Source organism: Hyla sarda, chromosome 3 (assembly GCF_029499605.1).
Source record: "Hyla sarda isolate aHylSar1 chromosome 3, aHylSar1.hap1, whole genome shotgun sequence".
NCBI lineage: Eukaryota > Metazoa > Chordata > Amphibia > Anura > Hylidae > Hyla > Hyla sarda.
This window is the reverse complement of record NC_079191.1, coordinates 29,162,241-29,178,356: the sequence shown is the minus strand read 5'-3', so window position 1 is coordinate 29,178,356 and position 16,116 is coordinate 29,162,241. Positions and strand designations below refer to the sequence as shown.

At 44.4% G+C, this 16,116-nt stretch overlaps 1 protein-coding gene across 2 annotated transcripts in view; it reads left to right on the top strand.

The window, feature by feature from the left end:
• The window catches only part of LOC130361235 (cytochrome P450 2K6-like), an 84,678-nt gene extending 69,386 nt beyond the window's left edge, over positions 1-15,292 (top strand). For both annotated transcript variants that reach the window (XM_056563991.1, XM_056563990.1), the window contains exons 7-10: positions 5,377-5,518; positions 6,410-6,594; positions 8,687-8,828; positions 15,022-15,292. In XM_056563991.1, the coding sequence (XP_056419966.1) occupies positions 5,377-5,518; positions 6,410-6,594; positions 8,687-8,828; positions 15,022-15,200 (648 nt within the window). In that variant the 3' untranslated portion in view covers positions 15,201-15,292. The remainder of the gene's footprint in view (positions 1-5,376; positions 5,519-6,409; positions 6,595-8,686; positions 8,829-15,021) is intronic.
• The last annotated feature ends 824 nt before the right edge of the window (positions 15,293-16,116 follow it).

Sequence of the window (16,116 nt, the reverse complement as noted above, 5' to 3'; positions counted from 1 at the left end):
CTGACCGGGAGCGCTGCACTGACATTCACGACGGGGATGCGATTCGCATAGCGGGACGCGCCCGCTCGCGAATCGCATCCTAAGCCACTTACCGGTCCCGGTCCCCGGCTGTAACGTTCTGGCGCGCGCGGCTCCGCTCTCTGGGGCGCGCGCGCGCCAGCTCTCTAAGATTTAAAGGGCCAGTGCACCAATGATTGGTGCCTGGCCCAATCAGTCTAATTAGCTCCCACCTGCTCCCTGCTCATATAACCTCACTTCCTCTTCCCAGCATTGCCGGATCTTGTTGCCTTGTGCCAGAGAAAGCGTTTAGTGTATGTCCCAAGCCTGTGTTCCAGACCTTGCTGCCTGCCCTGACCTTCTGCTACGTCCGACCTTGCTCTTGCCTTGTCCTTTTGTACCGCGCCTGTTTCAGCAGTCAGAGAGGTTGAGCCGTTACCGGTGGATACGACCTGGTTGCTACCGCCACAGCAAGACCATCCCGCTTTGCGGCGGGCTCTGGTGAATACCAGTAGCAACTTAGAACCGGTCCACCGGTACGGTCCACGCCAATCCCTCTCTGACACAGAGGATCCACCTCCAGCCAGCCGAATCATAACAGTAGATCCGGCCATGGATCCCGCTGAGGTGCCGCTGCCAAGTCTCGCTGACCTACCCACGGTGGTTGCCCAGCAATCCCAACAAATCGCCCAACAAGGACAGCAGCTGTCGCAGTTGACCGCCATGCTTCAGCAACTTCTGCCACTGCTACAGCAGCAACCATCTCCTTCGCCAGCTCCTGCACCTCCTCCGCAGCGAGTGGCCGCTCCTAGCCTCCGCTTGCCTCTGCCGGACAAATTTGATGGGGACTCTAATCTCTGCCGTGGTTTCCTATCTCAATGTTCCCTACATATGGAGATGTTGTCGGACCAATTTCCCACAGAACGGTCTAAGGTGGCTTTCGTAGTTAGTCTTCTGTCTGGAAAGGCCTTGTCTTGGGCCACACAGCTCTGGGACCGCAATGATCCTGCCACAGCCACAGTCCAGTCCTTCTTCGCTGAAGTCCGTAGAGTCTTCGAGGAGCCAGCCCGGGCGTCCTCTGCCGAGACTGCTTTGCTGAACCTAGTCCAAGGAACTTCTTCCGTAGGCGAATACGCCATCCAGTTTTGTACCCTTGCCTCAGAGCTAGCCTGGAACAATGAGGCCCTCTGCGCGACCTTCAAGAAAGGCTTATCCAGCAACATCAAAGATGTACTGGCCGCACGAGAAATTCCAGCTAACCTGTCTGAACTTATCCTTTTGGCCACCCGCATCGACAAACGTTTTTCTGAAAGACACCAGGAGCTCCGCCAGGAAAAGGACCTTGATCTCTGTGCACCTCTCTCCCAGTATCCTTTGCAATCTACCCCTGTGCCTCCCGCCGAGGAGGCTATGCAAGTGGATCGGTCTCACCTGACCCATGAAGAGAGGACTCGCTGCAGAGATAAAAATTTATGTCTGTACTGCGCTAGTTCCGAACATTTCTTGGTGGACTGCCCTATTCGTCCTCCGCGTCTGGGAAGCGCACGCACGCACCCTGTTCAAATGGGAGTGGCGTCCCTTGGTGTGAATTCTGCTTCTCCACGTCTCACTGTGCCCGTGCGGATTGCTCCTTCTACCAACTCCTCCTTCTCAGCTGTGGCCTTCTTGGACTCTGGTTCTGCTGGAAATTTTATTCTGGCCTCTTTGGTTAATAGGTTCTGCATCTCGGTGACCCGTCTCATCAAGCCGCTCTACATTTCTTCAGTCAACGGAGCAAAATTGGACTGCACTGTGCGTTACCGCACAGAACCCCTGCTTATGAGCATTGGACTGCATCACGAGAAAATTGAATTTTTTGTTCTGCCCAACTGCACCTCTGAAGTCCTCCTTGGTCTGTCATGGCTCCAACGTCATTCTCCCACCCTTGACTGGACCACCGGGGAGATCAAGAATTGGGGTCCTGCTTGTCACAAACAATGCCTCACATTTGCTCCTCATAGCCCCCTTCCTGGTAACACTCTGCCCCGTGACAAGCTTCACCCTCTGCCCCCCCTCCCCATTCCCACTTCTTCTGGATTGCCTGCCGCTGATGTTGCTTCCCAGGACTTCTCTTTTTTCCGGAAGGAAACTCAAGAGTTGCCCCCTATGTTCTCGTCTCATTTGAAGGGACAAGGAGACAAAAAGAGGGGGAGACCTAAGGGGCGGAGGTACTGTTACGCCGAGCGCTCCGGGTCCCTGCTCCTCCCCGGAGCGCTCACGGCGTTCTCCTCTCTGCAGCGCGCCTGTCAGACCCGCTGACCGGGAGCGCTGCACTGACATTCATGACGGGGATGCGATTCGCATAGCGGGACGCGCCCGCTCGCGAATCGCATCCCAAGCCACTTACCCGTCCCGGTCCCCGGCTGTCAAGTTCTGGCGCGCGCGGCTCCGCTCTCTAGGGCGCGCACGCGCCAGCTCTCTAAGATTTAAAGGGCCAGTGCACCAATGATTGGTGCCTGGCCCAATCAGTCTAATTAGCTCCCACCTGCTCCCTGCTCATATAACCTCATTTCCCCTTCCCAGCATTGCCGGATCTTGTTGCCTTGTGCCAGAGAAAGCATTTAGTGTATGTCCCAAGCCTGTGTTCCAGACCTTGCTGCCTGCCCTGACCTTCTGCTACGTCCGACCTTGCTCTTGTCTTGTCCTTTTGTACCACGCCTGTCTCAGCAGTCAGAGAGGTTGAGCCGTTACCGGTGGATACGACCTGGTTGCTACCGCCGCAGCAAGACCATCCCGCTTTGCGGCGGGCTCTGGTGAATACCAGTAGCAACTTAGAACTGGTCCACCGGTACGGTCCACGCCAATCCCTCTCTGACACAGAGGATCCACCTCCAGCCTGCCGAATCATAACCTTCAAGAGGTGGCTAGTAATCCTCCACTAATCACTTTTCGTAAAAATCTCCCCATCGGTGATAAATTGAAAAAATTGACTCAGGTTCAATCTAAGCCCATTTCCAACTGACTCTCCAGTCAAGCACTCACAGGAAATCGACCATGTCAATCCTGTCCACATTGTGCCCATTTCCACAGATGTGACCATGTCACATTAGGTGGCGTTACTCATACAGTTAAAGATTTAATTACCTGTAGGTCCACGTTCGTGGTCTACGCTTTACTGTGTCCCTGCAGACGCTATTATGTGGGCAAGACTATCAGGCAGCTCCAGATCCTTTTCCGGGAACATGTTTGTTCTCTCCGAACCGGAACTGGGGCTCCCAGATTGATTGCCCACATGAAAGAGGCACATGAAGATGATCCAAGTGCCTTGCAATTTCAAGGATTGGAAAAGGTTCCTCTCCTCCGTAATGGAGGAGATAGGCACAGAGTCCTCCTGCAAAAAGAAGCCCGCTGAATTGTGCGGCTTAATGCAACAGGCAACAAAGGCCTCAATGATAGAAATGAATATGTATCTTTCCTTTGATTTTGCTGTTTTAATGTCATTTCGTTATATATGCATATCTTGTGTTGTTCATCTGTTTACGTTTTACAATCCACGTGATCTAACCCCATGGTCACATGATGTTGTGTCTGGTTGCCTCGCGATGGCGGGGCGCAGTGTCTATGTAATGTGGAGGCGGCGCTCCGCGGCCTTCACATCCGGCTTGAGGAAAACAACTTGTTCCGGCTGCCCCTCCTCCATTCCACTCCCCCGCCTGTACCCCGCATGATGTCACAGCTCCGTGAATAAAGAATTACCTGCCTGGTGAGTGTCGCTTTATCTGTTTTCTTCTTCTACTTCAATTGCTTGGTTTGCCTGTCCTGTTGCGACCTCCCCTGCCGAACCCCCGGGACTGACTCACCGAACCCCTGGGGTTAACCTGAACCCAGGTTAAGAACCACTGAGTTAGATATTGGAATCAAAGTTGATTGTGGGATCTAAAAGTAAAAATTTTTGGTCGTAGTGGATTCAGGGGGGAAGCTGATGTAGTGGGTAATCGCGGGGTTCAGATCAGCTGAAATTATGGCAGAGCATTGTTTAGTGTATGCAATCAAAAGATTTCATGTATTCGTCTCCTATGGGGTCAACATTTTGTGAAAAGAATGTGAAAAATCATAATGATAATAATAATAATAAAATATTTTAAATGTAAATAAGCACCTCTCCCTTTTTCTTATTTTTTTCCAAAATAAAATTATGTTAATAAAAATAAACAAAAAACATATTTGGTATCGCCGAGTGTGGAAATAGAAAATATAATGTTTGTAAAACAGCACAATGAATAGTGTAAACAAAAACAAAAAAAAAGTCCAGAATTGCTAGAAAAAAATAAAATAAAAAGCGATCCAAAAGTCCCATCAAAATAAAAAAGGTACAGATAAAAACTAAGTAACACAGTACAAAAAATGAGCCTGATACACCCCCATATGCTGAAAAAAATAGAATTATGGTGGTCATACTCATTTTCTTACAAAAACTTTAATTTTTTTAAAACATTTTTAAAAGTAGTAAAACAAAACCTATGTAAATTGGGTATTGTTGTAATCACATGCTATCACTGTTTTCACAAATGTCTAAACTATGAATAGATATTTCTATAGCATGATAAACACAGTGAAGTACTACAAAATCTCCTGTAACGCTAGAATTGTTGTGGTCACCTTAACTTATTCTTCTCTTGTGAAAGCTAAAATGTGCCTGTTGGGTAACCCTATTATAAGGAAGGCCATAGTACCGTATTTGAATAGCCAACATAGACACAACATCCCACGGTATTTAAAGGGGTTCTCCATCATAAGGCGACTTAAGTACTTACCGGCCAGACAGTATTGGACATGCGTAGGAAGGATTCATACTTGTCTTGCGATATGAGATTACCATAATGCGGAGGCTTTTTGTGAAATGGCTATTTCTTGTTGGAGTTCCCTAACTCCAACTCCAACTATCAAGTCCCATGATATCTTGTTTGTAAGTGCGAGGTGACATTTCTTTCTCCCACGCATCACCCACCATACCCATTGCTGCACAGCTGAGCTCCCTTGCATGCTGTGCTGTAATTAAGACTACAATTCCCTGCAGCCCTGTGGAGACTGATCTCCCTCCCATCCAGTGGTCACTCCACCCATTGAAGTAGACAGACTCCCTTTCAGCACCTGATTAGTGATGTCATGTCTCGGGCTGCACTGCAACCCAGGAAAAGCTGAGACAACACTCGTTTTCTATGCTGCTAAAAATGAACATTTTGGCAAAGATCACATAAGAATTGCAGGCCCAGCCATCAAACACAGGTACAGACACTATATTATGAACTACACTAACTTTACAGCCCCTGTGACACAGTCAAATAAAAAAAAAAAATCCCTCAATACCCCTTTAAAATTGTCTTCCTTTGTTCTGTCTAGGGAAAGTCTGAATCCAAAGAGTATTACCATGATGAAAACTTAACTACACTGGTAGCGAACCTGTTCGGTGCTGGAATGGAGACCACCTCAACCACCCTGAGATGGGGGCTTCTGCTCATGATGAAATATCCAGAGATTCAACGTAAGAATTAGATTTATTAAACACAGTCAAATGGTTAACAGCAACAAACAATTTTTTGCATTTTCTCTTGTATTGAATCATTTCAAATTGAAAGGGCTCGCAACATGAATAGGGACATTCTTGTCATGACAATGATAACTATTCATAAGGATGGGTTCACACTGCATAAAATTCAGAGCATAATTGAATTTATGCTCCAATTTTCCCGGAAAATGCACGTGTAATATTTAAATTGCTACCGCCAAAAATATATCAGCTTGTAGAATAAAATATGAGAAGAATTTACATTGTGTTAACCCAAACCTAATATTTTTTACAATCTGTGGGCCTATATTTTGAGAAAAATGTAACTGCTATTTTTTTTAAGTAATCATAGTGTAATGATATGATAAACGGAACAAACTGTTCCGAACGCTGGAGCCGGGAGCTTGTGACATCATAGTCCCGCCCCCTCATGATTTCATGCCTCGCCCCCTCAATGCAAGTCTATGGGAGGGGGCGTGACAGCTGTCACGCCCCTTCCTATAGACTTCCATTGAGGGGGTGGGGCGTGACATCATGAGGGGGAGGGACTATGTCATCACGAGCTCCCATCTCCGGCTCCAGTGTTCGGAACAGTTTGTTTCAAATGCTGAGCAGCGGAGTACCCCTTTAAAGTTCAATAACATCGGCCATTAATTTAGATAAATTACATATTTGATTTTGAGTAATCGGATTGGATCAAACATTATGTCAACAATTGGACTTGCTTTTTTGTAGGGGAGGGATTATTTTTGTTTCTAATTTCTGCTTTTTATCATTACATAAAAAAATAGTTGAAATATTAAAGAAAAATATTAAAAAAATGATGTGTAGACGTGAATAAGGGACACCTTCTCTCTTCCTTGACAGAAAAAATCCATAATGAAATTGAAAGAGTGATTGGATCAGCCCAACCTCAGATGGAACATAGGAAACAAATGCCGTATACTGACGCCGTCGTACATGAAATTCAACGTTTTGGGGATATTGTACCTGATAATGTTCCACATGCAACTTCTGAAGACGTCACATTCAGAGGGTATTTTATTCCAAAGGTGAAAACCAATGAACAGCCGTATGTTGGATACATGAAAACAAGGGTGTAGCTAAGGAAAGGGAAAATGGGTCATGTGGTCTGGGTGCTGAGTGTCAGTAAGTGCACCAATAAGCCCATATTACTTGGCTAGAACATCTAAACACAAGGCAAGGGGGGACAAAATTAATATTTAGCTCGAATGAAGGAAAGTATTATTACTACTCTTTGTCCAAGAATACTTAAAGGGGTACTCCACCGCCCCAGCATTCGGAACATTTTGAGGGGGTGTCGCATGATGTCATGAGGGGTGTGGCCGTGACGTCATCATGACTCCCACAACCCACACCCAGCGTTAAGGACAAAATGTTCCGAACGCTGGGGTAGTGGAATACCCCTTTAAGGCTTTACTATAACTTCTCTGGCAGCAGGGTACATTAAAACTTAGTAGGCAATGTGATGGTTTTCTCACAATTCTTCTGTGATTTTAAGCCCAATAGTTATTTTTAACAGCATACATAATGTTGTCTTGGATTTTTCCCAGCTTGCAATGTGGCCGATGACAGCCGATGACAGAGAGCCTGTCTGCTTCAATGGGCAACAGCTGGAGGCACCCTGATTGAAAACTACACTGATTTGAATTGATGCAGCTCATTTATGTTTCAATGGGTGGAGTGGCTGATGTGTAGGAGGGAGGAAGATGGAATTGCGGGATTTGTAGTCAAAAAAAGAAAAGTCAAACAGGAAATACCAGTTAGCCACAGTGTTATGGTAATCTCACAACATAGTCATTTAGCCCCAAGACAAGCACAAATCCTTCCTAAGCATGTCCATTACTGTCTGCCAGGTACATACTAAAAGCACCTTATGGTGCATAACCCCTTTAAATCCATCAGATCACTGAGTCTCAGGGAAATTCTCGAGCTACTAGATTCCCCGCAAAGATATAATGTATTCTGCTGAACAATCCTCTATACTACAACACATAGTACAGATACACTATAATGTTGTCATTTTAAGAAATAAAGAAATAATCTGGGTGTAATGGTGGAGGAGGATGAGGAAAAGGCCAATCTACTAAATACCTTCTTCTCTACTGTATTTACACAGGAAAATCCAATGGCAGATAACATTGGAAGGGAAAATGTAATTTCTCCAGCCTATCTAACCTGTTTAATCTAACAAAAAGTAGCATTAGTAACATTAAAATACACAAATCACCGGACCCAGATGGAATATTAGTATTGCAGTAATTAAGAACCAAGATAGACAGACCCATATTCTTTATATTTTAAGATTCCATAATAACAGTGATTGTTCTACAGGTCAAAAAGGGATACTTGGAACTATAGGCCTGTAAGTAACATCTGTTGTGGGTAAGATTTTTAAGGGTTTCTAGGAGATGCTATTCTGAATTATTATAAGGAAAAAAAACTAACAGCACCAACACGGGTTTATGCGGGATCAGTCCGGTCAGATTAATCTGATCAGTTTCTATAAGGAGGTCAGTTCTAGATTGGACCACCACACAGGACAGATCCTCTATACTACACCACACAGGAAAGATCCTCTATACTATGCCACATGGGACAGATCCTCTATACTACACTACATGGGACAGATCCTCTATACTACACCACACGGGACACATCCTCTATACTACACCACACAGGAGAGATCCTCTATACTACACCACACAGGAGAGATCCTCTATACTACACCACACAGGAGAGATCCTCTATACTACACCACACAGGACAGATCCTCTATACTACACCACACAAGACAGATCCTCTATACTACACCACACAAGACAGATCCTCTATACTACACCATACGGGACAGATCCTCTATACTACACCACACAGGACAGACCCTATACACTAGGCACCATAGAGAACACTTGACAGGTCATCTAAAAGTTGCTACATTTTGACACCCAATAGTGTTCTAGGTTTAGTTCTGGAGTACTCAAGATGTTATTGCATTTATACTGATCCTGAGCTGCATTAGTGTTTTCCCATCTATTATTGACTTTTGTTCTGCCTGTTAATTTTTACATTATTTCTTTTGATTGTAATGATCGTCAATCTTCTGATGTTTTTTCCCTCCAGGCTACTCTAGTTTTCCCATTGCTGCACTCGATAATGAGAGAGAAAACTTACTTTGAGAAACCGGAAGAGTTTTATCCAGAACATTTTCTTGATTCAAAGGGGAATTTTAAAACGAACGAGGCCTTCATCCCCTTCTCAATAGGTAATATTAGTTTTTCATGCCTTTTCATAGGGAGGTTCTCCCCATGAATGTCCAGATGGCCTCATCCAATAAGATGTCTGAAAAAGGGTTGTGCTCGGTCTGAAATATTTTTTCTACCTTGTGGCTGTTTCTTCTAAGACATTTTGTAACTGTGTCAGATTAAACCATGCTCTAATATTCTCCTACATGTACATGGCAGGTTTCACCTGGGTAAAAAGATTTACAAAAATTGCACACAATGATGTAATTCATTTCCTACAACCGCATTGTTGCGTATGGGCAGGGATACAGTACTTTCTAGTTCTCACCCTGAACCCCTGTCCCTGCTTATTGCATATTTGCCCTAAAAGGGGACTCCACAACTGGAAGACGAATAAGTACAGGGTTGTCACAGGTCAAAACAACAAACGACAGCAATACAGTAAGGTCAGGGAGAAGAAGTCAGAACACAATGGGTAACACACACTATAAACAAACAGGGAGACAAACAAACAGAAAAGATGGTGAGCAAGCAAGATCAGAAAGCCAAGAAGACAACAAAAGTACAAGATATCGAGTATCAAAGGTTTAACCAATTTCAGAGCCAAAGTCACAGAACCAAGAAAACAGAATCAGATGCAGATGCAGGTAAATGCTAGCTTCAGAGAACAACACTCTTTCATAGGCAAAGCGAAGAGACAACTGAGAGCTTAAAGGGGTACTCCACTGAAAACATCTTATTCCCTATCCAGAGGATAGGGGATAAGATGTTAGATCATAGAGGTCCCCAGTGGCGGGCCGGCCAGCAGCGGCGGTGGTGTCTGGAACACAAAAGCTTGCTGCTTCTACGTCCGTGATGTCACACCACACCCCATCCATTCATGTCTATGGGACGGGGCGTGGCGGCTAGTACAAAGCCATCATGCCTCCTCCCATAGACGAAAATGGGGGGGGGGGGGGGGTGGCGGCTGGCATCGCCAGTCATCAGGCACAGAGCGGAGTTTGCTTCATGCACAAAATAACTGGGGTGCCGCAGCGGAAATTGCAGGTGTCCCCAGTGGCGGGACCCCTGCTATCTAACATCTTATCCTCTATCCTTATGATAGGGGATAAAATGTTTTCAGTGGAGTTTCCCTTTAAATAGCCAAGCTGCAGGGTGTTGACTCCAAGAGGACACAGCATTAGCCAGAGAAAAAACAGACAGGATAGGCCAGGGTGTCGCCACAGCAACAGCAAGCTTTGCCAGAGACTAGAAAGGTTTAACTCTTTGGGCAAATCTACATTACAAGCATCAATCCACCCTAAGCTAATCTGCCACTGATTTTTGACCTAAAGCTGTCAAGAAAGGATAGTTAGTTGCTATTTTCCACATGGTCTGCATTCCCCTGCTACATTTCTGATGCACTAGGTAAACATCCAATTTATACAGTATAATAAGATAGACTATTTCAAATGACAAAATGTCCAAAAATTAACATTCCATTATTTGGCTGTAGAGTGCAAGCCTTCACTCTAAACAGTGTCTCATCCATACAGTCCTTGCATTTTGGAACACCGATAAGTGTTATACTTTCAGGTGGCTTTCACTAAATGTACAGTTCCAAGCTTTCTAGTACAGGGTTGTCACAGGTCAAAACAACAAACGACAGCAATACAGTAAGGTCAGGGAGAAGCAGTCAGAACACAATGGGTAGCACACACTATATACAAATAGGGAGACAGACAAACAGAAAGGATGGTAAGCAAGCCAGATCAGAAAGCCAAGAAGACAACAAAAGTACAAAATATCGAGTATCAAAGGGTTAACCAATTTCAGAGCCAAAGTCACAGAACTAAGAAAACAAAATCAGATGCAGGTAAATGCTAGCTTCAGAGAACAACACTATTTCACAGGCAAAGCGAAGAGACAATTGAGAGCTTAACCCCTTCCCGACCTATGACATACCTGTACGTCATGGGTGGCAAGGTGTTCCCGACCCATGACATACAGGTACGTCATGAACATTACTGCCGCTACTCGCGGCATCCCGCAACGCCCGGAGAGATGGTGGTCACTGATAGCCAGCCATCTTACCATGCGACCACGGGGGGGTTTCATCGCCCACCCCCCCCCCCCCCAGCGATCGCTGCTATCAGCTGGTCAAATCTGACTAGCTGATAGCAGCGCGGTGTGTGAGTCCCGATCACGGGGATCGGGACACACACCGCTCTGCTAAGTGTCCCTGACCCGTCCCCTGGCGTCCCCTTGGAAACACTAAGTTTGGTTGCAAAACACTTGAAAGTTTATTTCTTAACTTAGTGTTTCCAAACCAGTGTTCCTCCAGCTGTTGCAAAACTACAACTCCCAGCATGCACGGACAGCCAAAGGGCATGCTCAGAGTTTGCAACAGCTGGATGTTTGCCCCCTCCCCCCAATGTGAATGTACAGGGTACACTCACATGGGCGGAGGTTTACAGTGAGTGCTGCAAGTTTGAGATGGCGCAAATTTTGCGCTGCAGCTCAAACTTCCAGCGGCAAACTTGCTGTGAACCTCTGCCCATGTGACTGTACCCTAAAAACACTACACTACACTAACACTAACCTAAAATAAAAAGTAAAAAACACTACATATACACATACCCCTACACAGCCCCCCTCCCCCCAAAAAATGAAAAACGTCTGGTACGCTACTGTTTCCAAAACGGAGCCTCCAGCTGTTGAAAAATAATAACTCCCAGTATTGCCGGACAGCCATTGACTGTCCAGGCATGCTGGGAGTTTTGCAACAGCTGGAGGCACCCTGTTTGGGAATCATTGGCATAGAATACCCCTATGTCCACCCCTATGCAAATCCCTAATTCAGGCCTCAAATGCGCATGGCGCTCTCTCACTTTGGAGCCCTGTCGTATTTCAGGGCAACAGTTTTGGGACACATATGGGGTATCGCCGTACTCGGGAGAAATTTCCTTACAAATTTTGGGGGGCTTTTTCTTCTTTAACCCCTTATGAAAAGGTGAAGTTGGGGTCTACACCAGCATGTTAGTGTAAAAAAATAATTTTTTTACACTGACATGCTGGTGTTGCCCTATACTTTTCATTTTCACAAGAGGTAAAAGGGAAAAAAGACCCCCAAAATTTGTAACGCAATTTCTCCCGACTACGGAGATACCCCATATGTGGGCGCAAAGTGCTCTGGGGGCGCACAACAAGGCCCGGAAGGGAGAGTGCGCCATGTACATTTGAGGCGATTTGCACAGGGGTGGCTGATTGTTACAGCAGTTCTGACAAACGCAAAACAATAAATATCCATATGTGACCCCATTTTGGAAACTACACCCCTCACGGAATGTAATAAGGGGTGCAGTGAGCATTTACACCCCACTGGTGTATGACAGATTTTTGGAACAGTGGTCTGTGAAAATGAAAAATAAAATTTTTGATTTGCACAGTCCACCGTTTCAAATATCTGTCAAACGCCAGTGGGGTGTAAATGCTCACTGCACCCCTTATTAAATTCCATGAGGGGTATAGTTTCCAAAATGGGGTCACATGTGGGGGGGGTCCACTGTTCTGGCACCATAGGGGCTTCCTAAATGGGACATGCCCCCCAAAAACCCTTTCAGAAAAACTCACTCTCCAAAATCCCATTGTCGCTCCTTCCCTTCTGAGCCCTCTACTGCGCCCACCAAACACTTGACATACACATATGAGGTATTTCCTTACTCAAGAGAAATTGGGTTACAAATTTTAGGGTGATTTCTCTCCTTTTACCCCTTGTAAAAATTCAAAAATTGGGTCTACAAGAAAATGCGAGTAAAAAATGAAGATTTAGAATTTTCTCCTTCACTTTGCTGCTATTCCTGTGAAACACCTAAAGGGTTAAAACACTTACTGAATGTCATTTTGAATACTTTGGGGGTGCAGTTTTTATAATGGGGTATTTCTAATATGAAGACCCTTAAAATCCACTTCCAACCTGAACTGGGCCCTGAAAAATTATGATTTTGAAAATCTTGAGAAAAATTGGAAAATTGCTGCGGAACTTTGAAGCCCTCTGGTGCCCTCCAAAAGTAAAAACTTGTCAATTTTTTTATGCAAACACAAAGTACACATATTGTATATGTGAATCAATATGTAATTTATTTGGAATATCCATTTTCCTTTCAAGCAGAGACTTTCAAAGTTAGAAAAATGCTAAATTTTCAAAATTTTCATGAAATTTTTAGATTTTTTACCAAGAAAGGATACAAATATCAGTGAAATTTTACCAATAACATAAAGTAGAATATGTCACGAAAAAACAATCTCGGAATCAGAATGATAAGTAAAAGCATTCCAGAGTTATTAATGTTTAAAGTGACAGTGGTCAGATTTGCAAAAAATGCCCAGGTCATGAAGGTGAAAATGGGCTGGGTCATGAAGGGGTTAAAGGGGTACTCCACTAAAAGTGGTGGGCCAGGCGTCAGCGTCAGGAACACAGAAGCTTGCAGCTTCTGTGTTTGTGACATCACACTACTCCCCCTCCATTCATGTCTATGGGAGGGAGTGTGGTGGCTAGTACAAAGTCGTTATGCCTCCTCCCATAGACTTAAATGGAGGGAGCGTGGTGGCTGGCATCACCAGTCATCAGGCACAGAGCAGAGTTCGCGTCATCCACAGAATGACTGGGGTGCCGCAGCGGAGATTGCGGGAGTCCCCCGTGGCGGGACCCCTGCTATCTAACATCTTATCCCCTATCCTTTGGATAATATGTTTTCAGCAGATTATCTCTTTAAATAGCCAAGCTGCAGGGTGTGGACTCGAAGAGGACACAGCATTGGCCAGAGAAAAACCAGACAGGATAGACCTGGGTGTCGCCACAGCGACCACAAGTTTTGCCAGATACTAGAAAGGTTTAAATCTTTGGGCAAAGCTACATTACAAGTAGAGATGAGCGAACTTACTGTAAATTCAATTCGTCACAAACTTCTCGGCTCGGCAGTTGATGACTTTTCCTGCGTAAATTAGTTCAGCCTTCAGGTGCTCCGGTGGGCTGGAAAAGGTGGATACAGTCCTAGGAAAGAGTCTCCTAGGACTGTATCCACCTTTTCCAGCCCACCGGAGCACCTGAAATCTGAACTAATTTATGCAGGAAAAGTCATCAACTGCCGAGCCGAGAAGTTTGTGACGAATAAAATTTACTGTAAGTTCGCTCATCTCTAATTACAAGCATCAATCCAAACCTAAGCTAAAAATTGTCTAAAAATTTAAGAGTAAAGATCTGCCAATGATTTTCTGACCTAAAGCTGCTATATTTCTGATGCACTAGGTAAACATCCAATTTGTACAGAATAATAAGAGACTATTTCAAATGACAAAATGTCAAAAAATTAAAAATCCACTATTTGGCTGTAGAGTGCAAGCCTTCACTCTAAGTTGCCAATAGTAACCAATCAGATTGCCTCTTTCATTTGGCAAAGTCCTTGTTAAAAATGAAAAAAAAATAAAAAAAAAAATAAAAAACATCTGATCTGATTTTCCTCTGCACAAATTTTGATAAATCTCCCCCTATGAAACTATGTATCTGTTTATATTTTTTTCGAATTGGTTTCCGTTATAACGGAAGCCATGATGGCAGTGCTGGAACAATCCAATGATGGATACCATTGGTGCCTATCCAAACCCCCTGACTTATATCCATTGGGTTCCATCTTGGTGTATGCTCATTTGACAGGAAAATAGTGTGAAATGTGGTGCTCTCCCTCCTATCACATCTGATAGAACTATCGTCGGATACTCCGAAGGCTGTTGGGTTCATGCGCAGAAGCAAATAAACAACCATTGGAGTAAGGCTGCTTTCACACTATAAAAATACCTCCGTTGTAAACGTCCATCATAAAAATCTTGAAAATCAGCAGTTAAACGGCCGTTAGAAAATCCCATTATAGTCTATGCATTATTTCTTCCGTACATTCGTCGGTCACAAAATAACAACGGGTGATAACGGGTTAAAATGGCTATTAGAAAAATCCCATAGACTATAATGGGATTTTCTGACGGCCGTTTAACTGCCGATTTTCAAGATTTTTTTATGACGGACGTTGATAACGGAGGTATTTTTATAGTGTGGAAGCAGCCTAACAAGCATCACTCAGACCAGACCAAAGCTTTATACCAAATATTTATAAAATCTTACGTCAATTGAGTTGTAATTTGAAATGATCACTTATCTTCTATCATTGTTCTTCCTCGTAGGTAAACGTAGCTGTGCTGGGGAAACCTTGGCTAAAATGGAGCTATTCCTGTTCTTCACAACACTATTACAAAACTTCACTTTCAAGCCTGTACCCGGAGCCAAACTGGACCTTACTCCTAAAATAGGGTTTACAAACTCCCCCCAACCCTTTGAGATCTGTGCCATATCTCGCAGATAGATGAAGTCTTCGATCAATTCTGGTATAAGACATGTTTTACTTCATCATTTTTTTTTTTTTAAAGAGATTTTCCAGCAAATGTATGTTTCCTATTAAAGACACCATCAATTGTAATCATTTGTGGCTGGGGGGACGGATTATTCTTCTGTAGGATTTCTGACAGAGCTTGCTGCCCTTAAAGGGGTACTCTGCCTCTAGACATCTTATCCCCTATCCAAAGGACAGGGGATAAGATGTCTGATCAGGGGTCCCACTGCTGGGGACCCCCGCGAACTCCACTGTGGTATCCAGCACTCGTTTAAAGTGTTGGGTGCAGCTCTGGAGGCTCATGACATCATGGCCACGCCCCACTCGTGAAATCACGACCACGCCCCCTCAATGCAAGTCTATGAGACTGGGTGTGAGGGCTGTCACGTCCCCTCCCATAGACTTTCATTGAGGGGGCTTGGCCGTGACGTCACGAGCGAGGCGTGACCGTGACATTTCGAGCTTCTCAGCGGTCCCTCCACCCGTTGAAGTAGACCGACTCCCTCTGAGCACTTGACTAGTGATGTAATGTCTCGAGCTGCACTACAACCTGGGAAAAGCTGGGTAAACCATTTAATATGCTGTTAAAAATAAACATTGGTGCAAAAATCACAGAACAATTGCGAGACTACCAGAAAACACAGGTGCAGACACTATATTATGAACTAAACTAACTTCACATCCCCTGTAGCATAGTCAAATAAAAAAAAATCCCGGAATAACCCTTTAATGGCTAACAAAAATAAATCTAATGATGTTACAGAGATTTCTAACCTGCTTAGGGTTCTGCTTCTCGCATGGTATGACAAAAATATCTAAAGACACCCACATATAGGTATGTACACAACAGAGTAAACTTTAAAAAAAAAAAAAAAAAAAAAACTAATAA